The following is a 23,674-nucleotide window of genomic DNA, read 5'->3' on the forward strand; positions in this document are numbered from 1 at the left end:
AATACCGTTTCCTGTTTTTTTCTTGTATGTTTATAAAGTGTGACACTCAAACGCTTTTTCTCCTCGCTTCTTGCAGAACTGACTTCGGGGCAAATCCAAGAGGCCATCGGGGAGGCTGTGAACAACATTATCAAACATTTCCACAAGCCAGAGAAAGAGGCAAGCAAACAACCATTCCAACATCCTCCCTTTCATCTTGAGAAAAAACAAAAACCCTGTAGTTTCTCTGTCTGTTAAAGGGTGTTTTGTGGTTGCTCTTACTAAAGCAGTCTCATTACTAAACCCTCAAAAACACACATGGTAGAGCTGACCTACTTTATATATCAGTATACGTCATTCTGTTCTCTTAGGGAGTGAAACTGAGGAGTTCCAGCTCCAGTTTTCTTGCATCTCTATGTGCGATGGTGACTTCCTGTTTGCCACCTGGTGCTTGTACCTGACCTTGTGCTGCTTGTGTCTCTGCAGAGAGGCAGCCTGACGGTGTTGCTGTGTGGGGAGAACAGCCTGGTGGCTGCACTGGAGCAGTTCTTCCATCACGGCTTCAAGTCGGCCCGACTCTTCCAGAAGACGGTGTTCGTTTGGGACTTTGTGGGTGAGTGTGAGGCCCACAGCGCCATCTTGTCGCTGTAGCTTCAATGAAATTCATGAATTAGCCAGATGTGTGTTTTTTTTTAATGTAGAATTATAATCACTGCATTGTTACGGAAGTGCATTGCTGCCATACTAGGAAAATAAAAAACAGGGCTCTGTTTCAAGTAATACTGTTCTGTAAAACTTTCATGTTATTGCACCTTTAAGTGATAATTTTCACGTAATAACGTGAAACTATCACGTTATTGCATGATCGTTTTCATGTTATAGTGTTATGTGTATTATTTATTTTAATTTTTTACTTAGTATGGTTTTCAGCATTTTCTCTGATGATTTTCAGGATGTGAATGTGACACTAAGCTGTAACCTGTGCCATCCTCTCCCTCCTGCAGAAAAGGCTGTGGCCTACATGGAATCAGCTGACCAGATTGACCTGCAGGAGCCTGCGGAGCCACAAGGCGTCACCTGTCAATCACTCTGCCACTACGTCAACACGATCAACTGCAGCCCCAGGAACATTGGCAAGGACGGGAAGTTCCAGCTGCTAGTCTGCCTCGGTGCCAGGTCGGCCCCCCCCCCCCCCCCAGAACCCAGAACTCTGCTCAAACACAGTAGAGGCTCCTCAGTTTGTGTTGCGTTCACAGAGTGTTTACAGAGTGCATTAGAAATATTTACGATCAAGATCTGAGGTGGAAGCTGCTTAACGGTCCAGTGTCTAATATTCTGAGATTTCTTAAGAAGAAACAGCGACATAAAGTGGTCACGTTTTAGATTGCAGCACTCACCCTCTCATTCTCCCTCTACTGAGCTTGCCAGTGAACTACGGTGGCCTGCGCACCCAAACCTGGATACCTCTTCCACCTTCTTCTTTGTTGGTTTATTAGAGGACACCAGTGTTCACACTAAATACCAAACATACTGTCAGGCAGCTGGATTGTCCACACCAGGTTCCCTTAGAAATATGGTGGTGCAAGATGGCAGCTAACTGGGACTTTAAAGGACTTCTAATGAAATGCTGATCTTGTTTTCCTGTTGTGCTTGAATGTGAGGCAGACAATGCCACTGGTTATTCAATTGCAGTGTTTAGATAAATATTACAACATTTAATTTGAGATTGCGGGCAATTTGTGCCGCTGACACATCGCACTCTTAGCAGCACTGTCACTGTTGTCTGTGAACCTCAGGCTAATCATGACCGGGATTTTAGTTTGAAAACATACAGAATTGTATCCTGTGCCTTCATACACATACATGCCATGCCATGATCAATGTCGTCATCGTCATATTTTTTGTGTTTTAACAGAGACCGGCTGATTCCTGAGTGGCTCCCCCTGCTGGCTGAGTGCCCGGTCATTCTGCGCATGTACGAGGACGCGGCGCTGCTGAGGGACCGCACCACCGTCAACAACCTCATTGCCGTCCTGGAGACGCTACACGACTTCCCAGTCACGCTGGAAGGCTCGCTGGTCAAAGGCATCGACCTCTGAGCGACACTGATCCGGAACTCTGTGACCCTCCCCCTCCTGACTTCTGATCCAATCAGCTTCACCGACTCTCGCCCCTGTTCTGTGAAGGTGGGAACCAGGATGAAAAGGTGTCGAGGAAAAGAGGTAGCAACTTCTGTTACTCATGAAAAAACATCCAAAACTGAATTTGAGAAGCCGAAGGTTTGGATCCAATGGCAGTTTAGATGCAGTGTTTTGCCTTTCGGCTCCAAAGACTCATTTCAATGCAGTAAAGCCGAGGACGTTATCAGCGCTTCATCTGGACAATTTTCCACGCACACTGTGCGCTTTCAGGGTTGCCTCCTGCATTCCGACTGCAACTGGATTCAATTTTTCATCGTTGGAAATGAAGTTAGAAGATGTAGCGGTACTTGCAATCCTACAGCACAGTGTGTGTGGGATTTGTGTTTGTTTATTTGTTTGTTTTTTCATTTAAAAATGCAAAACGATACCAAATTTCCTTTCAGCATTTGAATCCAGCTCTTTTTGCTGAACCCCCAGGGCCTGTTGGCTTACAACACAAATGCGTTTCTAAAGTTCTTACATAGCTGGAACTATTTCCAGTGAATATCCATGTACTTTTGACTCACTCAGAATATAAGATGTTATTTTTAATTGAACACTAATTCACCAAACAGAAGCAGGAACTGTTTAAAAGACTGAGAAATATATACAAAAAAACATAAATAGTGTAGTTAAAAAAAAAAAACAACAACATAAAAACCTACAAACATAAAACTGGAGAAAGTGACACAAATCCTCTATTTTCCTGCAAATGCAACCACTACCCCAATCCCCCCTGCATCCCATTCGGAAATCAGTCATTATTTTCATTAACGATGTGTTTGGAATTTTAGAGAGCAGAAAACACAGAGAAATCATCCACTCACTGGGAGGTGAATGAATTGTGTACTTCAGAGCCATGGCCCTTTTTCCTTAAAATACACTGGACTTTTCACCCAAGTTGATCCAGGCTGATCCAGGTTCTGTGGTTCTGGGTTCTGTGGTTCCGACCTGCGGCTGCTTTATGCATATCGCTCACAAACTACGAGCATCAAGCAGGCTGTGTGTTTGAATTGGTGTGAGTGTGTGTTGTGAAAGCGTCATATAGGATTTTCTTTTTTTAAAAGTATGCTTGAGGTATGAGTGTGTGTCCTAAATGTGTCTAAAACATTTAAAACAAACTTAAAACAAAACGACTTTCACTGCAAGTCTGTGTTTCACAGTGCTGGAGACGAAGGGTTGCTTTTGAAAGTCGTTTAACAAGGAATTGAAGCATGGTCAGTTTAAAGCTTTTGCCCAACTGTCTAAAGTTTGTTCTTAGTTTTTTTTTAATGTGTATATACTGTCGTACATCCCATACCTGGCATGAGCATTTACTGCACAAAGCCGTGGGTTTGGCTACATGGTCAATCACTCTTGTTGTTTAAACTGTACTAAAACGGTATTAAAACATTTTTTTTTTCCTTCAGTAGCGTTTGAGCTTTTTAACGTCTTCATGTGAGATGATTGCATGGTGTTACTGGCTCGTTGAAACTTGAAATCCTCATGCTAATACGTCCACAGATCCTCTATGAGGCACAAATAAGATGCAGGAATTTGACTCTGACTCTTAAATTGTTATTAAGGGGCTGCAAGCGGCCCAGCTTCCGCTAGATACTCACTCACAAACGGCATGTTTTTTTTTTTTAAACAAAATTTTTTTTTTAAAAAACCAACAACTTACGAGCCAGTATTAATAGATGAAGATCTCTTCTAAATATTTTTCTTGAAAGCGATTTTTATGCCCGTTAAACTTTTGCTGCATGAGATTTTGTCACGTTTTGCCATTCTGAGTCAACGTCTGTAAACTGCTGTATATATTCTCATTGTGTTCTGCATTTTAACTGAGCTGTTTTTCCATGTGACCTCTGTAATGTGTTATTGATGAGCTCTGAGGGGGATAACAACTGAATTCTTCGCAACCCCAGAGTAATTTTTGTTTCCAGAACATTCTGTCGAGGTTTGTGGTAAAAAAAAAAAAAAAGAAAAGAAAAGAAAAAAGTATTGATCTCTTTTATTTATTAATTTAGTATTTTCTTTCCTGGCATGCTAATTGAAGCACTGGTATTTTACGGTTGATAAGGCCTGTGAATTACCTGGAAACACTTGCCCGCATCGCCAGTTCCACTTTGTCTTATGTGTGAAACCTTTGTTACGCTGTTGCTGCGACTCATCTAAAGGAGCATCTCCCGACCGCACGGATCTGGAGCTCTACACCGTCTTCCCGACATGTACAGACTGCTGAAACCTTTGATGAAAAGGGGGCAACAGGCTCGGTTCAAGATTGTAAATACTGAGTTGATACATTGTTACATTGACAAGTTTGTGGCATTAAACTGGAGTACATCTGCTCAGGAAATAACAGCCATGGCAGCAAAGTCATCATTGAGTTAAACTTGATGACCCCCCCCCCCTCCCCCCAATCTGACTCCTTTTTTTTTTATTATTATATTTATTACATTTATTTCAATAAAAAAAACCTACTTCAGTAAAAAAAAAAGTTTGTTTGTGTATATATTTAAAGATTCAATTAATGTTTTTAAAGTGCCAAAATTAAATAATGGTGTGTGTGTGTGTGTGTGTGTGTGTGTGTGTGTGTGTGTGTGTGTGTGTGTGTGTGTGTGTGTGTGTGTGTGTGTGTATATGTATATATGTGTATATGTATATGTATGTATATGTATATGTATGTATATGTATATGTATATATATATATGTATATGTATATATATATATGTATATGTATATATATATATATATGTATATGTATATATATATATATATGTGTATATGTATATATATATATATATATATATATATATATGTATATGTATATATATATATATATATATGTATATATATGTATATATATATATATATATATGTATATGTATATATATATGTATATGTATATATATATATGTATATATATATATGTATATGTATATATATATATATGTATATATATATATATATATATATATATACATATACATATATATATATACATATATATATATATACATATATATATATATATATATATATATACATATATATATATATATGTGTATACTTGACAAATGTTGCTTTTGTTATATAACCTTTAATATAAACCTCGAACTGTCCTGTTCTAATCTGCACTGGATGCTAAAAACAAACACATTTTTTCCGTTGCAATGAAACAACATACTGGCCGAGTCTAAATCTTCATTTAAATTACCAACAAAAGAAATGCTTGACAGAAGAAATCAAAACGTCAACTGCTCTCTTTGTTGATGTTGTGAACGGAGCCACCGTGTGGTGACTTCCCCTCCGTACAGCAACACTCGCTTTTCCCGCGTAATTCTCGCACCTTTTGTGGGAATTCGGTGTACGCAACGCCCACGTCACAGTCCATGCAAATCCCGATCATAGGCTGATAGCACAAAAATGGTGGCGCGGGAATCTCGCAGCGCGCCTGCGTTGTACGTTTATACTACGAGCGAACATGAAAAAGGTTACACGCCCACTGTAAGATCGATCCGACTCTCTGTAGCCTACAAAATAAGAGGGCTGCGTTATTGTGAAACGCGGTGCTTTACGGCACAGAACCTTCGAGCTTTATTTTTGAATGATCTCAACGGAAACTCTTGTCCGGTGTTGTCATGTTGAGGGCTAACTTTACCGAGGGTCCGCCGCGGCGCCGCTAAACGTTAAATGAGAGACGCTGCCGTTAAAGACGGATTTTGTGGCGCGCGATACATTTGTGAGACACTCATCGTTGCATTTTGAAACAAGGTAAGTTCCTTTTCTTTTTCTAACAGTTTGTCTAAAGAGTGGTTTAGTTTCGTGTGGCCATCTCGGGCAGCGGTCGGCGTGTTGCGGTGAAAAGTTACCGGGGAGGAGGCTCGTGCTCAACACACAACCGACTAGAAAACCTACTAAAACGAGCTCTACATGTCGCGCGTTGGAGTTGAAAGTGACGTGATCAAATAGCTTTAAAATGACGTAACATTACAAGTCGGCCACGTTTTGTGCTTGTCTGATTGTTGTCGGCTTGTGTGACGTTACGTGTCCCCAAAGCAAATCAAAAGCAAGCGTGTTGGGTTGCGTCGCGTTAGCTTCGTTGCTAAGTTTGTGGCAAACATTTTTTTTCAGCCTCCCAGGGAGACTTTGCGGTTCGCTGTTCTCAAAATTGTAAAGACTATGCGAGTCGTATCGTTTTTCAAAAACAAAACCCGAAAACCAGCAGCTCCACTGTGCTGTCGTGGTGGTGGTGGTGATGATGATGGTGGTGGGTGTGTTTCCTGCGTCAGCAGCCATCCCCCCCCCAGCACCTTCAGGTCCTCCACCTCTTCTCCTTCGTCTACCGTAAAAGTTAAACCCCCTAAAAATGTCAACGTGACGTGGGAAATGACCGACGTTGTGTGTGTTTACATATATATATAAAACACGCCGCGACGTGTTTGAAAAGTTTCAGTTGAAAGGAAAAAAAGGTTTTAGGTTCAGCTCCTCTCGCCCGCCTCGCGACTGCATCCATTGACAGACGCTGCTCGTAACTGGAGAGAAACACAAACTGTTGTGTGGTTTTTCTTCAGTGTTCTGCCCTTGCAGCCCTGTCGTTGCGTGAAAGTTGCTTTGAGTCTTGTTTTTTTTTTTTTTTTTTTTTTTTTTTTTTTTTCTATACTCAAAACTCGGATGCTCTTCCTGTATGATTCCACTGTGGCCGCACAGCGGGTTGTTGTTTTAAATAGCATATAATAGCATCGGTCACAGAAAGTTGTACACAGCCGTCGAAAAGCATGATGTAATCCGATCCTGCCGAGTCTTGTGTTTGACTCAATCACACTTCTATTAGACGTAGCGGTGCCGGCGATGTCTTGACTGTGAACTCGCATGGAGCATCACCGGCGGAGTTCACCTCGCCATCTCACTGCCGGTCGACATCAACACAGACCGCGACCAAAATGACGGACTGAAATAGAAGTGATTTCAGTTTTTCAGTTTTATTTTTGAAACGCCCCCCTGCGCTTTTTTGAGTCTTCGGATGGAATTTGTGTCTCTTTGGAGAACGCGCAACACGTTCCGGGGGGTTGTGTGTGTGTGTGTGTGTGTGTGTGTGTGTGTGTGTGTGTGTGTGTGTGTGTGTGTGTGTGTGTGTGTGTGTGCGCGTCCGGGGGGGGGGGGAGGGTCTTGGCGAGAGAAAACACGACGATTCGCGAATTCGCGTTTAAAACTCCCGACAACAATCGATGGTATCGTCGCTACTTTGTTCCATTGGGTCGCCTGGACTGTGATGGTACAGCAGTCACCGCACAGTCCGCCTCCCGTCGCCATGTGGCGGCTGCTTTCAAGAGTTACACAACCACCGCACAGCCAGTCACGTGACTCGTAACGTGTCGTCAACTAGAATGGAGTAAAATATATAGAGCGCCTTGTTGGAGGGCTGTAAACCTACCTGTCCGTAAGATGTAAATGCCTTGTTTTTTTCCTTTTATACAAATATATTATTATTATTATTTATTTTATTTATTTATTTTAATTTTTATTGCCTTATTTCTTTTAATTAGTATGATTTTCCATCCTTTTGCACTGCACCGTTATGAAATATAAAGTGTTGACACTACTACCGCGTGGTGGTGGTCCCCTTCAATAAAGTGGGGTTGTGGGTTGTCGTCGAGACTGTCGCGTGTTGTGGGTCTCGACACGTCGTCGTGTTCTCACCGCCGCCCGTCGCTTGTCGACTTGTGCGAGCGCCGCTGTTGCGTAAGAGGGCAGCCGGGCCGCGGTGTTCCTTCACTCCTCGCTGATGCTCGTGCCCAGCCACCTGCGTCGCGCGCACGCCGCGTGACGCAAATCCGTCCGCGCGCGCGTTCGATTCCGCTGCGATGTGGGTTCACGTCCGACACAATTTGCACCGCTGCGAAAGTCGCATCAGTTGAGGCTCCCAAAGGAACCGCGGTGCAATGAGAAACAACATTGGTGTGTAGGATGTGACAAAATGTCTTTTGATTGAACAATGCTGAAGAAACGATGTCAACTCTCAATACTCACTGTAGTTGCCTGCAGACATTTATTGCACTGTTGAGTTATCTATGTATGTGTGTATGTATACACACATAAATTGCTGTGTATTAATCATTATGCGTAATGCATGTATGTATATATATATGTATATATGTGTGTGTGTGTGTGTGTGTATATCTGTCCTGTTTCGTGCATGTTTAATAACCTGTCTTTATTTTGTGGCTGCCTGCTGTAGATGTTCGGCTTTCATAAGCCAAAACTGTACCGCAGCCTGGACGGCTGCTGCATCTGCAGAGCCAAGTCGTCCAGCTCCCGCTTCACCGACAGCAGCCGCTACGAGAGCCACTTCAAGAACTGCTTCGGGTGAGTCGGCGGCGTTTTCCCAGAGGCGACCCATCACTCCACTGACTTGATGTTTAGTGCCTTTGTCCCCTGCGGAAGTCCCAGTCTGAATAAGTACAAATAAACGCTGTGAGTGTGGCAAGAGAAGTGTCAAGCAAGCGGCTGTGTTGTGTTCAAAACTCGACATCAACGTAAACTAACTGTGGTGTTGTCTGTATGTGTGTTGCTCTGTCACTTGCTGTAGTCTGGGTGAGTTCCGGTGTGGAGACATCTGCAACGCCTGCGTCCTCCTGGTCAAGAGATGGAGAAAACTCCCAGCGGGATCCAAGAAGAACTGGAATCACGTGCGTTCGGCATCAAAGCTCTGGTAGAATATTTCTTCCAGTTGTCTTGGCAGTTTGTTTTTTTTTAACCGCGTGCAAACTTTTAGGTGGTTGACGCAAAAGGCGGTTCGAACGTGAAGGCAACACTAAGAACCAAGAAGATGAAGAAGCAACGTGAGGTCCTTTGGCTGAAGAACAAGAAAAACAGTAAGTCACCTCCAGTGGGAAATGTTCAACTCTTCAAAGAGATGCGTACAGTCACCCTATATGTTTAAAAAAAAATAGTGACATCCATCCTTTAAAAAGTGAAAGAATTTGTTAGAAACACAGTGCAGGGTTGCAGATCTTTTGTCAGCGAGCCTAATATTGGCAAGGTTAAAACTAGTCGCAGTTGTGAACAATGTTGCCGGAGGCTCCGCGTCTCCTCTGGGGTTTCTAAAGCAGGGCGGGCCAACACAAATACACAGCGGGGCCAAAGGTTCAAACTTTCGGGCCAGCGTTGACATTTATTGAGAAAAATCTTCCTCCTGATAGAACAGTGAACCTGTTCACATGGACCCAGACAAGTGTTGCTTCAACCTGCATATGGAACAAGCAAAGCTTAATGCTATACAGTAAATAATTGAATTTCAAATAAACAAAAATCATCAAAAAAAATAAAATGTAAGTTAAAAGCATATTCCTCTTCTTATATTTGCAACCGTATAATTTGAATTTCAACAGTAACCTTTTTCCAGTGGCTAATAATACATTTAGTAACAAAAATAACAACAATAAACCAAATTAAGTCATCTTAATATCCATCAATGAAGGTCCCGTCCTGATTGACACACCAAAATACCAGCAGGGCATTCTGGGATTTGTAGTATAACCCCTGTTTTACATCAGAAGCGTCAGCAGAGCGACCGCGTTGACGCTCTGCTTCGCTCCAGCACCCTCCCACACAGGACGCGTTTTACAAGCAGAGCGTCTCGATCGGGTCACGCGAGGATTGCAAGATCGCGCGACAACCCAGGTAGTTTTCGCATGTTTTTAAAGAAAACGACAATAAAACAAAACTACAGTGTCTCGAAGTATCAATGTGTGTAAAAAAGAAAAAAAATGATAAACCAAACTGCTGGCATCATGCAAAATGCAGGTATTTAAAGTATAGATGCATTTTGTTCATCATAGTTCGAGATTCAAAGTGGAATCTGTTTTTGTTTGACGGCCGACCTGAACAGCGTTGAAGCCGATGCGTCACGTTGATGTTTCACAGTAAAGTACAGCACATATAAATACAAAATCCAGCACATTGTGTGTTATGATGAAAATCAACCGGATCCACCGTGTTTTTACACCATTGATTTCCTGTCGGAACGATCCCACCTGCTACAATTGACGCAGGAGGGACGCGGCAAGCGGCAAAGAATAAATTCTGCCGTTCTTTTCCAGCGGCTCGCGTTTTACTGCTTCTGGGACGCTTCTGAAACGCGGCCGCTCTGCGCCTGGTGTGAACCTGCTCGTTGACTTTAGTGGCCGCGATTCACTGCGTCGACGCGGACGCTCTGCTGACGCTCTGCAAACGCTTCTGGTGTGAAACAGGGGTTAGTGGTACAGGTGTTGTGTGATTTTTGTATCGGCCTCACAGGCCACATATAATGTCACTGCAGGCCAAATTTGGCCCGCGGGCCAGAGTTTGACACCTACTGTATGATCTAAAGTCTTGACGTCGAGTGTAAACACAGTCCGATTGTGTGTCTGTTTCCAAAGTCTGAACACTTGCGTGCTAATGCGCGAAATAAGCAAAGCATGTGACACGGTTGTAGGTGTCTCACACGTGTGTGTGTGTGTGTGTGTGTGTGTGTGTGTGTGTGTGTGTGTGTGTGTGTGTGTGTGTGTGTGTGTGTGTGTGTGTGTGTGTGTGTGTGTTCCAGATTCGGACGGCCACAGCTCCACGTCTCCAGCCCAGTCTCCCAGCTACAGCAACCCGTCAGACGAAGGCTCAGACACGGAGCTCTCACTTGGCCCCGCCCCCTCCCACGCCTTCTCCTTCCTGGACCTCACCTACTGGAAAAGGTTAAACTCCTGCATCCACCACTTTACTTCACTGGGGTTCACTGAGTCTGAAAGTGGTTAAGAATGTCTGTACAAGATACAATATAATAACATTGGAAGCGATTTAAATCGTAACAGACCAAAACGTGAAACGTACCAATAGATCAGAGCCAAGATGGAAGTCTTACCCAAGTCTGAAGGACAAACTCATGGACTTCTGTTGGTTTGCTGTTGTGCTTGTGCCTGGGATTACTTTAAACAAGGGAAACTTTAGTGAAAGAATCGATGTAGACTCTGCCGTTGCACGCAGCTCAGTGAAACACAGTGAACTACTGTAGACTGGTTGTTGTCTTTTTCAAAGCACGAGCTTGAACATTTGTCGGGCTCCCAAGCCGATTATGTTACCACATTTGTCCTGTGCATCCACCACTGGAGGTGGCAGAAGTATCCACATACTGTACTTGAGTAAAAGTACGGATACTTGTGTGAAAAAACATCTCTTGTAATAGTAATAGGACTGATTCCACTCCTTCACTCAAGTAAAAGAAAGTACAGGTTCTAAAATGTACTTCAGTAAATGAAAAAAAAAAGATGATTTTGCCATCAATGAAACAATGTATTATTGGTTGATAAATTTGCAAAAATGAAAAAGTTGTGTAAGAATAATCTGGACTGAATTGACCAGAGGTCGGAGGTCAGAGGTCTTGCGTCAGCATCTGGATCCAACAGCTTTGCTATTCTCAGTACTGTAGGTTGTTTTTTTTCTCAACTCTAATCCTACTTACTCCATAGTATAAAATACAATAATAATCTCCCTCTAAAAATATGATCTGCTTTCATATTGAACTACACATAGTTCAAATAGCTCCACTTCAAGCAACATACAATAGTAAGTAAACTGCTTTGAACAGAATTTGTATCTTTTAACCACTTTTAAACATAAAAGTAACAAGAATGTTTTTTTTTCCAAATGCAAGAAGAAGAAACTATATTTGTGTACAAATGCAGGGAGTAAAAAGTCTTCAGAAAAAGAAATACTCATGTAAAGTACAGATACGTGGAAAAATCTCCCACCTTTATACTTCACTATGTAACAACCAGGACCTCTCGTTTCGCTCGACGGTTTGTGCGGTCCGTGGTGGCGCACGATGTCATGCGACACACTGACCGAAACCTTTGGTTTCAGAGAGCGGGTGTGCTGCGGAGTGGTCTACAGGGGGCGCTACGGAGAAGTTCTCATCCACCCGCACCTTTACAAGCCCTGCTGCCAGAGGAGGAGGCCGCCGGTGGAACAGCAGGGACTGGAGGAACCGGGTCAGGAGGCAGAGACGGGTTGCCAAGCAGCCAGAACCAAAGAAGGAGAAGAAGAGGAGGAGGAGCAGGAGGAGCAGGAGGAGCAGGAGGAGGAGGAGGAGGAGAAGAAGAATGAAGGTAAACTGTGTGAAGCAGCACGGTGATGGTGGGACTGATTCATGGACACTGTCCTCAGAAATCACACGTCAATGTTAGAAATGTGAGGCCAAACGTTCAAGACACACTGGACTTTTAATTGGTGCATTTTTGTTCTCGTTTGTTGTTTTCTTTTTTTTGTTGTTTTTTTTTAGTATTTTTGCTTGCTATGAGATTCTGTCCCAAATTTTTTAAAAAACTGTCATTTTTGTCGTAGTTTGTAGTATTTGTTTTCTGTCCATTCAAAGCGTGCTATGACGCATTTTGAAATGAAATGAAACCTCGAGACCTCTGTAGCCTTTTGTCTTCACAACGATGTCTCTTTAAAACACACACACACACACACATGTGTGAGGCTGCTGGACCAGTGGCATCATTGTGTAATAAGTGGAATCTCTCCAAACTTTCCTCTACAGAACAAATTTTTAGCCTTTTCATGCATGAGTTCTCCGTCGAGTGCCACCACTTGTCAGTCAGTCACTCGGTCCATGACAATGTGAGGAATGTATTCACTTCAGCCCCCCCCTACGCCCCCCCCCCCCTCATCTCATCTCGAACCCCTTGCTGGTATCGTCAGCCTGGTCCAACTCAGTCACTGCTCAGTAGCTCAGGGTCTCAGCTTCACCAGTGCAGTGCAGTGCAGTGCAGTGCAGCACCTGCAGCACCACAGGAGCCACAACTGCAAACACTGCGAGTGAACTTCCACCAACTGCACAATTTCTACGGACGTTGTGTAACCTCGCGGACTGTTGGCGAGGAGATTTCTGAAAGAAATAAAAGTGTAATGTATAAAAAGTCCTGGTTTGTTTACCAACAGAAAATGTTTTTTCTCTCTCCATAGTTCTTAGTTTTCATTTTACTGTAAAAAAAACTATCTGAAAGTCAACAGTAGAGTTATTTCTAAGTGTAAACTGAACCGTAAGCTACCAAAATCCCCTCAGGAAGAATGTTTGCAATGCAAAGTAGAACAGAGTAAACGCCCCATGGCCACCATTTCTTTAATTTTCTTTTATTTTAACATGTATATATTCCCAGGACGTGTAAAGGAGTTGTGTCTTTCCAATAAGCCTTGTGTTTTCCACAAACCCAACCAAATGTCTGGATTTTCCCAGTTTTTGTTGTCCATGTTTTTGTTTCCCAGTTGATTTGTGTATTTTTGGCTCACATTACTGGAATGTTGTGTGGCTCTGTGCAGGACTCACTGCACGTCAGTTGGTTTGTGTTGTGCGTGAGCTTTCAACACGTTTTCTTTTTGTGATAAGGTGTGCGTTTACACATGTGGGCAATACATGTTTCCCTTTCATACTTGGGAAAAGGAAACTTGAGTCTCCTCAGATGCTCATTTTAAACAGTTTTGTGTAAATAATGGCAGAACAGCCTGATGACCTCGGATGGATTTGTTTCTCACTTGTCACTCCATTTTTTTTAATCTTTCGCAGACATAAGTGTTATGCGCACTTCTGATGTATGCACTGTTTTCTGTTTGAAAGGAAGCAGCAGCAGAACCAGCAAACCTGTCGTCCTCAGGAACTGAAATGTTGATTCGTTTTTCCATTGTTGGATTTTTGTGATACCCAGTGTGGTGTTTTAAGATTCAGCACAAATTTACAATTTATCTCGTATGATTTTGAAGCAACCTCGGTCACTGTAAAAGATTTAGGTTCCTGAATATACTGAAATTAATGTATATAAATAAATTCCCTACCAACTCTATTGAAGCTTCCTGTGTTAGTTATTGTTTTCTTGACATATTTTTATTTATTTTAAGTTCCACAGATAATGATTCATTGTTATAACAGCATAATAGGACTCTTCCTATAGTATGATGGGAGTGTGATTTCTGTATGTTTCGGACTTCAGACTTTCTTTTTTTTTTTTTTTTTTACAGATATTGACTAGCCGATGCAGGCAGCTACAATCCCAGATCCAGGAGCCACAGCTCTTCTGCCACTCTTAAAGTGGAAACTTGAGCAGAGAGTCAATTCAAAAAGAAGACTGAAAGCTAATTCCTTGTTTTCCACTTGAATTATATGGTACAATGAACTCTAAGACAATACCTGGTTGCACCCTGTTTGTGAGGAGACAAATTTTCCATGTCGTTCTGAATGTTACAAGGAACCAACACACAGACTAAAACAGGAGAAATCCTTCAATGTAACTGGAGAATAAAAACGATTAGAATGAGACGGTTCTTTTCTAGTAAAACATAAACTTTATTTTCTTTGCACGTCAGTCTCTCCAATTGTCACTTGGTTTTCATCTTTGACATTCCACGACAAACGATTCAATCTCCACATCACGAACCACCAACGGCACGACACGCAACCACACGGCCACTTTCAGACATGATGCAAGCGTGGTACAATGAGGTTCAAGCCCTCGCGCTGGAGCAGACACACTAGCTTATCACAGGTTTCCCCACACTGTAGCCACTTTTGGAGATGGAGGTCAGAGCTCAGAATACATCAAGTCTGAGAAGAAAGAAAGACGCAGTTTAAACAAATTTTGACATGACCAAATCATATAATGCACATCAACTCATGCTTAACATTCCCACAATGTCTTCAGCGCAGCCTCTTCAGTGAATGTAGGTGCCATTACGTGACCTGGTAACTTTGATTTGTTTCTAAAAGGACCAGAAGCAGGATTTGATCCAGGGATACAGTGTTTTGAGTTATAGTCCCTGATTAGTTTGTCAGTGCTGCTGTTTGTGACGAGCAAAAGGATTCTCATCTTTTGGGTTTTTACATTGAAACATGAAAAACAGCATTAGGTTTCATTGAGGCGGATTGTGCCAGATGCGGATGTTACATGTTGAGGGTTAGGTAAAGGTGACACCCAAGTCAACATGTTTCACGACTGAGTGCCAGACTTCATAATATCCACTGTTACGTCTAAAAAACAAAACAAAAAACAAGTAACTGCACGACTACACAATTGAATGACTGATTTGACTCATCCTTAATTAAGCAAATGACACACAATATAAGAAAGTACAGCTAATAATAATGGAACATAAAAATGTAATAAATAAATAATAATAAATAATTAACAGGTATGATGTTAACATTTTGTGTTCTATTGCAGTGTTGCTCTCCTGGATTTGTTGTTGCACTCCGAAACTTCGATGCCAAGAAACTGAGAGAGGCACTGCTGATCAATCTAAGTACATTCTTTTCATATTTTGAAACATGCAGTCGCTGAAAGAAAGGCATCTGTTCTTGGTCCAAATCTCTGTATCTCAGAATATATGAAGTGGGTTTAGCTGCATTGGAGATGCAGATGAGAGATGTATAGATTTTTCATTTGACACATTTAAAAGAGCATTAACTGATCAAATTTATGTAATCATGTACTGTTAAACAGGTCAATCGTGAAGGTTCTCACCATTAAGGGTTTGGACCCTCCGACATCTACATCATTTTTTCCTTTCCTATTATCTGTTTGTATACTGGAGTCCTGCAGGACAAATAATGACACCCAAGCAAAGTTCACTGCAGAGGGACACTGACCAATTCAAGAGCCGTCACTGCTGGTATTTAACAATATACCATTTGAAAGGTCCCAGATGGTCGACAGAACTTTTTCCAGGCTTCTTTTTTGATTATCTTTTTAATAGCAAAAACAACTGAATTGGAATGTGTGTTTTAAGAGCCATACAGAAAATAAGACCATACATTCAGTTGATAAATTGAATACAAAGTGAAGATACAAAACTGGACGTGGCCGCCGCAGAGCTTCTTCAACAAGCTGTTTCCATCAGAGTTCTGGGTCCAAATCAGTCTGATCTACCCCAACACACAGTGTCCTCCTCGTGCTGCCGGTGCTGATGGGAAGCTCAGGTTCACTTCCTCCAGTTGCTGGCTGGCTGTGGCCTGGAGCCCTTGAAGCTCCTGGTCACTGCAGCCGCCTACTGCAGTGACCAGATGAGGTTACGGCGGCCCTACGCCCCACCGGTGAGTCTCCGTTCCAGCCGGTCCAGCTTGGCCAGATTCTCTTTTAAGAGTTTGGAGCCCGGGCTCAGCAGCAGGGCTCTCTCGTAGTACATCCTGGCTGCTGCGTAGTCCCCCTGCACAGGCGGAACACAGAGTTAAAAAAAGGTCACAAACACGCCTGTAGAGCTGCATCTCTTGCATGTTTGAGGGAAATTGAAGAAGAAACAGCGACATCATGAGGTACAGTTTTGATTGCAGCACTTTTTCGCTCTCCCTCCCTCTCCTCAGCTTGCCAGGCCAGTGAACTATGGTGGCCTGCGCACACAAACTCTGGAGACCTCGACCACCGTTTATTTGAGGACGCCAGCGTTCATCCTAAATACCGAACACGCTGTCAGGTGGCGGGATTGTCCACACCAGGCTTCCTTAGAAATATGGTGGTGCAAGATGGCAGCTCAGTGGGAGCAAGACCCTTGATATATGGAAATTCATATAGATATATAATTAGGAACCGTTCTATGGGTAGGAAAACCATATGACTTTTATTGAACTGCGACGATATACTTTTATTAATGTATTTATAGGAAGTATATTTAGCTTTTACCAATATAAAAAAACATTAATCAATCCAAATATTACACACTGGAACTTTAAATCACAAGTGGAAGGAAATAAGTAAGAAAGAAAGAAATTGAGAAAGTTGTCATTCATTGTCATTGTCATTTAATTGCCAATTAAATTAAATTAAATTAATTGTCATTCATTTGTGCAAGTACTTCTACACATAGATACTTCGTTGGAAGATCAAATGACATTGTGTACTGCTGTACCACGTTTTCCCAGCGGGTGGTACACGGGTACCTTCATAATGTAGCATCAGCTAGTGTTGAAGTAACAAAGGTTACCCAAGCAGTAGTTTTGCTGTGCACGTCAATGCACAATGGAAGCTTGTCATTGTAGAGGTCAAAGGTCACCGGTATACATCTCCTGATGTCTGAATAAATTTGATGTGTGTATACAGTATTTTTATAGACACACATCCTGGTGCATTAAGAGTCAGGGGTGCAAATTAAGGTTCAGTGTCTTTCCCAAGGACAGTTGGAGCCGGGATTAAAGCACCCTACCAACTAAACCACAGCCACCTAATTCATTCAGCCCAGTTCTGGTGCAGTTTAGTTTAGTTGGGAATTTATTTTACTTTAGGACAACATGTGTACTCCCAAATATCCCATATTCCACTGAAACCTGGAACAGAAAACCTTTTAAGGAAGAATTATAGCATAAGACCATAAAGGTTTTAGTTTGGGTTTCTGTCAATCTGCACATGCACAAGTGCTGTTTGGTAGGTCCACATAATTTGGTAGCCTGCTGGGGAAAAAAATAACAAGAAGTTTCTTTGCTAATGTGACAAAATGTGGCTTGCAATGGGCCAAATTAGAGGTGACGCACATTTTCCAAGCAGTTCAAGTTGAGTGAGCAGGTTAGTTTGCTTCCGTTTCGATAATCTAAGTTAAAATGATGTCTGCAACACAACAACTAGTAGTGTAGTGTTGCTTTAAAAGCTGCACTGGTTGTCAGTTTCTTCTAAAAAGAGATGTGACAGGCTTAAAAAACAAAAAACAGTCAGTTTCAGGTTCTAGTGTTCCCACCTTGATGTGCTGTATCCCTCCCATGTTCATCCAGGCCTGAGACTGGTCGGGTTTGAGCTCCACGGCCAGTTTGTAGCTCTGGTGGGAGGAAAAAAACCCACAAAACAAAATATTAACAGTCTTGTAACATGTCACATCCTTCCACTCAAGTACTGTTCTGAAAGAAATATATAGGACATAAAGCGCTTCACTTTATTTTCCACCTGTATGAATAATGTTGACTTGTGGCGACATTCTAACCACTGGGTGTCGCACTTGAGCTGGTTGGAACTTGTACAGGCTCCACTTTCCGCGCAAACGCGCAATTCACTTCTGTTTGTCCACACATTTTACTTTACTTTGACATTAAAAGACGGATTAAACATTGTTAAAGCAACACTCACATGTTCTGTGATCTATATGTATGTAAGAGATACAAAAAAGGTTGTGGACGCTGTTAAAACAATTCTTGGCTCTTTCTTTCTTTTTTTTAACTAAAAAAAAATCTATGAGCTGGTTAGCTTCAGCCTTAACCCTTTCAGTCTGCCACATCTTTGTTTTCTTTTTAGTTTGTTTGTTCTGAAGGTTGTATTTTTGTTGCTGATCGAAATAAATCAAATCAAATCAAATCAAATCAAATCACGCATCAGAGCAGAGTAAATTAAACACAAACAAACATACAATCAGTCAGCACTGACATTCTACACTGTTAATACAGTTCATCTCCATAAGAAGCTCACTCAGGACTAATGTGATTATTAAACTAGACTCCACTTCACTTTGATGATCAAAGAACCAGACATTGAGTTGACAACATGATGTCTCACAAACGTTAGAACAGCTTTAAAACTGTATCACTGCTACTGGCCAAAGAAAAATGCATGACGATGAACATGCTACATGAATAAAGTGGATTGGATAGATTTGTGTGCACACTTTAACACAGGTAGCGCAGATGCCTTCATCTTTGCACACAATAAAGTCGGCTAGCAGTAAGTACACCTGAGGATTTTCCACCTGACTTGAAGGCAGGACTGCAGATAAACAGAGAGAGAGAGAGAGAGAGAGAGAGAGAAGACTGAGCAGTACCTGGAAGGCCTGGTCCAGCTGGTTCATCTCTCGCAGCTGGTTTCCTTTGGAGAAATGCAGCTCTGCTCGCACCGTCAGATCGCTGGGATTCTGCTGCAGGGCCTTGTCCAGCGCATCCAGAGCCTGGCCACACACACACACACACACACACACACACACACACACACACACACACACACACACACACACACACAGAGTCAGTCAGGGCAATATCACAGCTGAATACATGAACAAGACACAGAGCCATGTATCCCGCAGCATACAGACACAGACACAGACACAGACACAGACACAGACACACAGGATACTTCACACAAGCATCAAAAGGCAGTTTTCGAAATTCACATCAATATTCGGGGGTGGGGTAGCGGGGGGTCCTCCAGATTGTTACTCAATACCAATCTAAATTTCCTTAACACGCAGCATGAATATTTCTGAAAAAAATGATAGACACAGGGTAATCTTAAAGACATTTCAGTGACCAGTAGCGACATACATGTATATGTGTGTGTGTATGTTTGTGAAATAATCTGAGACCTCCCCCAATAAATTTTATTTTATTTTTTTAATATAGGTTAATACGTATGCACTCTATGCACTTTGGTGCGGCTTTGCCGTCTGTGAATGTGCTTTATAAATAGAAATGACTTGACTCTTCCAGCTCAGTTGCAAGCTGTCTGAAATCACAGTTTGGAAGGCTCAGTTAAAAACTCATTTATTCAGGCTGGCATGTTACATATAGCCACTGACTGGACTGCTGCTTGTTGGTTTTACATTTGTGTTTTAATTATATTTCACTAATATTGCATTGTGTTCTTGTTTTATAATTGCGCATTTGTGGTAATTTTTGTTTTTAACTATTTTTTATACTCGTATTGCGTTTATTATGGTTTACTCTGGAAAGCACCTTGTGCACTGTTTGGCTGTTGTAAGGTGCTACATTGATTGATTGATTGATTGATTGATTGACTGACTTGAGGGATCCTCTTGGAGGGGAGGGCAGATAGCAGCCCAATAAGCAGATGATGAGAGGGTGAAGCAACCAATGTGAAGACTGGTACAGCAGTTAGATGTGAGACATTCTGATTGGACGAGAGGGATTCCCCGACTCTTGGCAGGATGTGCATCGTGTTTGTTGCAGAACGTGTTTCCGCTCATCATTAATGACGACAACCATCACTAACCACTGTGACAAACTGCCGCCTGCTGATCTTTCCACCCTCCAGTGACACTGCTCTACATGTTCAGTTCTCTGAGATGTTTGCATTAATAGACGCCACGATGAAGGACAAACAATTTACATCAGAACATAAAGCAGAACATAAAGAAGAAAAGTCTGCTTTCCTCCCAAATCAAAAACATGATACATAACATGATGACATAAATTGAAAACTGTATAAAATATAATAAATCGTATTGGGTCCAAAAGGCTCGAAATATTTAGCTTCAATCAAGTTGCCTGACGAACGGAGAAAAATCTCGAAGTAAAAGTACACATACTCTTGTAAAAGTACTGATTCAACTCCTTCACTCAAGTTAAAGTACAGATTCTGAAATGTACTTAAGTAAAAAGTAAAACTGATATTTTTGCCATGAATGAAAAAATAAGTTCATTGAAGATTTAGCAAAAATGACGTAGTTGTGATAGAATAATGTGGACCGAACTGACCGCCTACTGACGCTGAGGTGTAAATGTTGCCCGTATCAGCTCGCCACGAAGCAAAGCTGAATGTTTTTGGAAAGCAAAGGCAGCGGAGCGAGAGCTCAGCCTGGGGACGGAACGCAGCGACTGCACAGGGTACCTGTTTCCACGGTAACCACAGTAACCACCACCTTCCCCATGGGGTGGCGGGTGGGGGTGGCAAAGGTGGATGATCTGAGTGTGCCGTTTATCATCTTTACAACACACACACACACACACACACACACACACACACACACACACACACACACACACACACACACACACACACACACACACACACACACACACACACACACACACACACACACCTCAGTGTAGTTGCCTCTCTTGCTGTAGATGGCTGACAGCAGGCGGTAACACTCAATGCAGCTGCCCTCTCTGGAGATGATGCCCAGGGTCATCTGTTCTGCTTCACTGGGGCGGCCGGCCATGGCTAACACCTGGGCCTGGCACAGACCACAGGGACGGACAGACAGACACAGCCATGTTAATGTTGAGGTTGTGTAGCTTTGCACGTTTGCAGTAACATCTTGTCAACAAGGAGACGTTTTGTCCTCACAGAGGCCAAAGAGAACAGGAGTAAAAATAATGTCCCCTGTTTGTGTGTGTGTGTGTGTGTGTGTGTGTGTGTGTGTGTGTGTGTGTGTGTGTGTGTGTGCTCTGACCAGAGCCAGCCAGATGTCGGTGCTGTCTGGCTGCAGGGCTGCAGCCTCCTTGTACACCTGCAGGGCGTCCTCATAGCGACCTGTGTTGTAGTACAGAGCTCCCAGCGGCGTCAGGATGTCCACTTTCCTGGTCACCTGCAGGGCCCTGGGGTCAAAGGTCACAGTCACAGCTTTAACCATCTTGATGGTCAGCCCCATCACAGGATGGCTTCTGTGACCACAGGTGACAAAGATAATCATACATCATGGTTCTTGGTGGGGAAGGTGCTGATACTGGTACCAGTATCAGTGCCAATACAGATACTGCACGGATACCAGTATCCGTATCGGTACAGATTCCCGATACCCAATACTGGTGCCGGGTTTCTGTACCAATACCCAATACCAGTATCGGGTATCAGTACTGATACTGATACCAGGGTTGAGTACTCTACCCGTACTCGTGAAATACGTACCATTACCAAGGTACTGGTGTCTGTATTGGGTATCTGTACCGATACTGGCATCCGCATCAGTACAGATGTACGATACCCAATGCTGGTATCGTTTATCTATACCAATACCTGATACCGGTATTGGGTATCGGTACCAATAGCAGGTATTGGTACTGATACCAGGGTTGAGTACTCTACTCGCCAAATACGTGCCGATACCACGACGGCAATACCAGTTGTAAATGTATGTAGATGACAACTTTGTTAAATTTGTGTTTGTACTGCACTGAAAATCAAGGTAATTCTAATATGCGTAACGGTCTTATTAAGTCCTTGATATCTGTATCGGTGAGTACCGAAACGCAACTCCTGCTACTGTACTTGTTCAGTAAAAAAAAGTGGTATCGCTGCATCGCTCTCGTCATTAGTGGTTGCAGCGTGGCTGACGTGCACTTTGCCACAGACTTGGAGTGAAACATCCCACTCTGCTCACCTCTTGTACCAGGACTCGGCCTCCTGGTTGTCATTGGAAGATCTGAGCAGACGGCCCAGGTTCACCATGGCAACATAGTGCGCCGGCTTGAGCCTGACAGCCTGCTGGTAGTGAGCGGCCGCCAGCTCCCCCTCCCCTGCACCACCGGCGAGGAGGAAGGAGAGGAAAGGTTGAGGAAGAGGAGAGCGCATGAATGGGAGAGGGAGAGAAGAAAGACAGAGAGTGAGAATGAACGGAGCAGCTGTGTGCACTGATACTTTGTGTACTTTCGCATCATTATTATTATTTTCTCTTCACAGAGCCCTGCAGTAGTGCTCGAGTCAGAGGTGAGTGTGGTGAAGTATAGCATGATCGGAACTCTTCCAGAAAAGAAGGAAGATTTTCAGTCTCTCTTGGTTGTCAAGGACAAAAATCTGAGGAGATGAGTGAATGGATGGACGTCTCAGGAGACTGAAAACACATCTCACGCAGAGGAATTTACTCATGGGACGCAAGAAAAAAAAACCTGTGAAAGATTCCAGAAAGGTTACACCTACACACCTGACTGTTAAAATCAAGATGTACGTATCTTTTTTTAACTTTCTTACTCCAGACATATTTTATCTTATGTTTACTTCTGGGCGACGCGGTGGTGCAGTGGTTCGCGCTGCCGCCTCACAGCAAGAAGGTTGTGATGAACTGGCGACTTGTCCAGGGTGTCACCCTGCCTTCGCTCTATAACAGCTGGGGTAGGCTCCAACAGACCCCCGTGACCCCGAGCTCAGGAAGAGGCGGCTATTGAAAATGGAAATTCAATTCTATTGAAATTTACTAAGATTGTTCTATTCTAGTCAAGCACGATGCCCAGTGTATTAGAGCTCTTCTTCTATGTCCATCAAAAAATGTTCACCACTAGCCGCCCCTGAGTGTTGGGGCCCTGGAGAATCATCGACAGCAGATTGAACTAAGTGCCTTGTCAGGACTGATATGGATAATCTTCGGGGTAAATGGTGCCGATAAATCAGCAGCGAGCGTGTGTGCGGAAGCTTGTGCGCTTCCTGCTGCTGCACTCCATCATCACTCATTCATTCATTTGCGATGATCATTTGCAAGCAAGCTGACCATGATGTGAAAGAACGGAAGTTCAATTCCATTCTAATTTCCTAAGATCCCGAATCGGTTGTGCAAAACTGACTCCCAATGCTAACAGAATGGTGCACATGTTTTTGGGGAATCCACTAACAGGTGCAAAAGTGCTGGAGACCAAAGTGTTTGAATGAGGCTTTTGCATATTTTTTCACCAGAAGGCAGAATATGGGAGAGAAGAGTGATTGTGATCATTTTCGAATGTTGTCACTGCTGCAACCTTGCCATGGGTATCTTGGCTGCCAACGACAACAAAAGCTGACAGGACTGCAGTTAAATCCATGAATGTAGAGGAATCTTGCATG

At 42.8% G+C, this 23,674-nt stretch overlaps 3 protein-coding genes across 4 annotated transcripts in view; 2 read left to right on the plus strand and 1 right to left on the minus strand.

Moving 5' to 3' along the window:
• dennd5b (DENN/MADD domain containing 5B) overlaps positions 1-3,516 on the plus strand; it is a 50,632-nt gene extending 47,116 nt beyond the window's left edge. For both annotated transcript variants that reach the window (XM_076051515.1, XM_076051516.1), the window contains 4 exons: positions 77-159; positions 466-592; positions 984-1,155; positions 1,895-3,516. In XM_076051515.1, the coding sequence (XP_075907630.1) occupies positions 77-159; positions 466-592; positions 984-1,155; positions 1,895-2,078 (566 nt within the window). In that variant the 3' untranslated portion in view covers positions 2,079-3,516. The remainder of the gene's footprint in view (positions 1-76; positions 160-465; positions 593-983; positions 1,156-1,894) is intronic.
• Positions 3,517-5,754: 2,238 nt separating this feature from the next.
• On the plus strand, positions 5,755-14,026 carry LOC142877098 (SIN3-HDAC complex-associated factor-like). The gene is made up of 6 exons (XM_076011467.1): positions 5,755-5,915; positions 8,380-8,507; positions 8,731-8,830; positions 8,917-9,016; positions 10,726-10,867; positions 12,033-14,026. Exons 2-6 carry the CDS (start codon positions 8,380-8,382, stop codon positions 12,301-12,303), a joined length of 741 nt encoding a protein of 246 aa, XP_075867582.1. The 5' UTR covers positions 5,755-5,915; the 3' UTR covers positions 12,304-14,026.
• A 458-nt stretch (positions 14,027-14,484) lies between these two features.
• Positions 14,485-23,674, minus strand: part of tmtc1 (transmembrane O-mannosyltransferase targeting cadherins 1) — a 57,735-nt gene continuing 48,545 nt past the window's right edge. The window contains exons 14-19 of the mRNA XM_076012273.1: positions 22,245-22,380; positions 21,318-21,462; positions 20,961-21,098; positions 18,948-19,070; positions 17,880-17,957; positions 14,485-16,364 (exon numbers count right to left, since the gene is read on the minus strand). Of these exons, the coding sequence (XP_075868388.1) occupies positions 16,239-16,364; positions 17,880-17,957; positions 18,948-19,070; positions 20,961-21,098; positions 21,318-21,462; positions 22,245-22,380 (746 nt within the window). The 3' untranslated portion in view covers positions 14,485-16,238. The remainder of the gene's footprint in view (positions 16,365-17,879; positions 17,958-18,947; positions 19,071-20,960; positions 21,099-21,317; positions 21,463-22,244; positions 22,381-23,674) is intronic.

Source organism: Nelusetta ayraudi, unplaced genomic scaffold (assembly GCF_046127955.1).
Source record: "Nelusetta ayraudi isolate G7.1 ecotype Tasmania unplaced genomic scaffold, CSIRO-AGI_Nayr_v1 ptg000135l, whole genome shotgun sequence".
NCBI classification, from domain to species: Eukaryota; Metazoa; Chordata; class Actinopteri; order Tetraodontiformes; family Monacanthidae; genus Nelusetta; species Nelusetta ayraudi.

What these genes read in the sequence shown, in the direction of transcription:
- LOC142877098 (XM_076011467.1), top strand. Translation starts at nt 8,380, where the DNA reads ATGTTCGGCTTTCATAAGCCAAAACTGTACCGCAGCCTGGACGGCTGC. An exon ending in CACTTCAAGAACTGCTTCGG is followed by an intron (nt 8,508 to 8,730) that starts GTGAGTCGGCGG and finishes CACTTGCTGTAG; the next exon opens with TCTGGGTGAGTTCCGGTGTG. An exon ending in CCAAGAAGAACTGGAATCAC is followed by an intron (nt 8,831 to 8,916) that starts GTGCGTTCGGCA and finishes GCAAACTTTTAG; the next exon opens with GTGGTTGACGCAAAAGGCGG.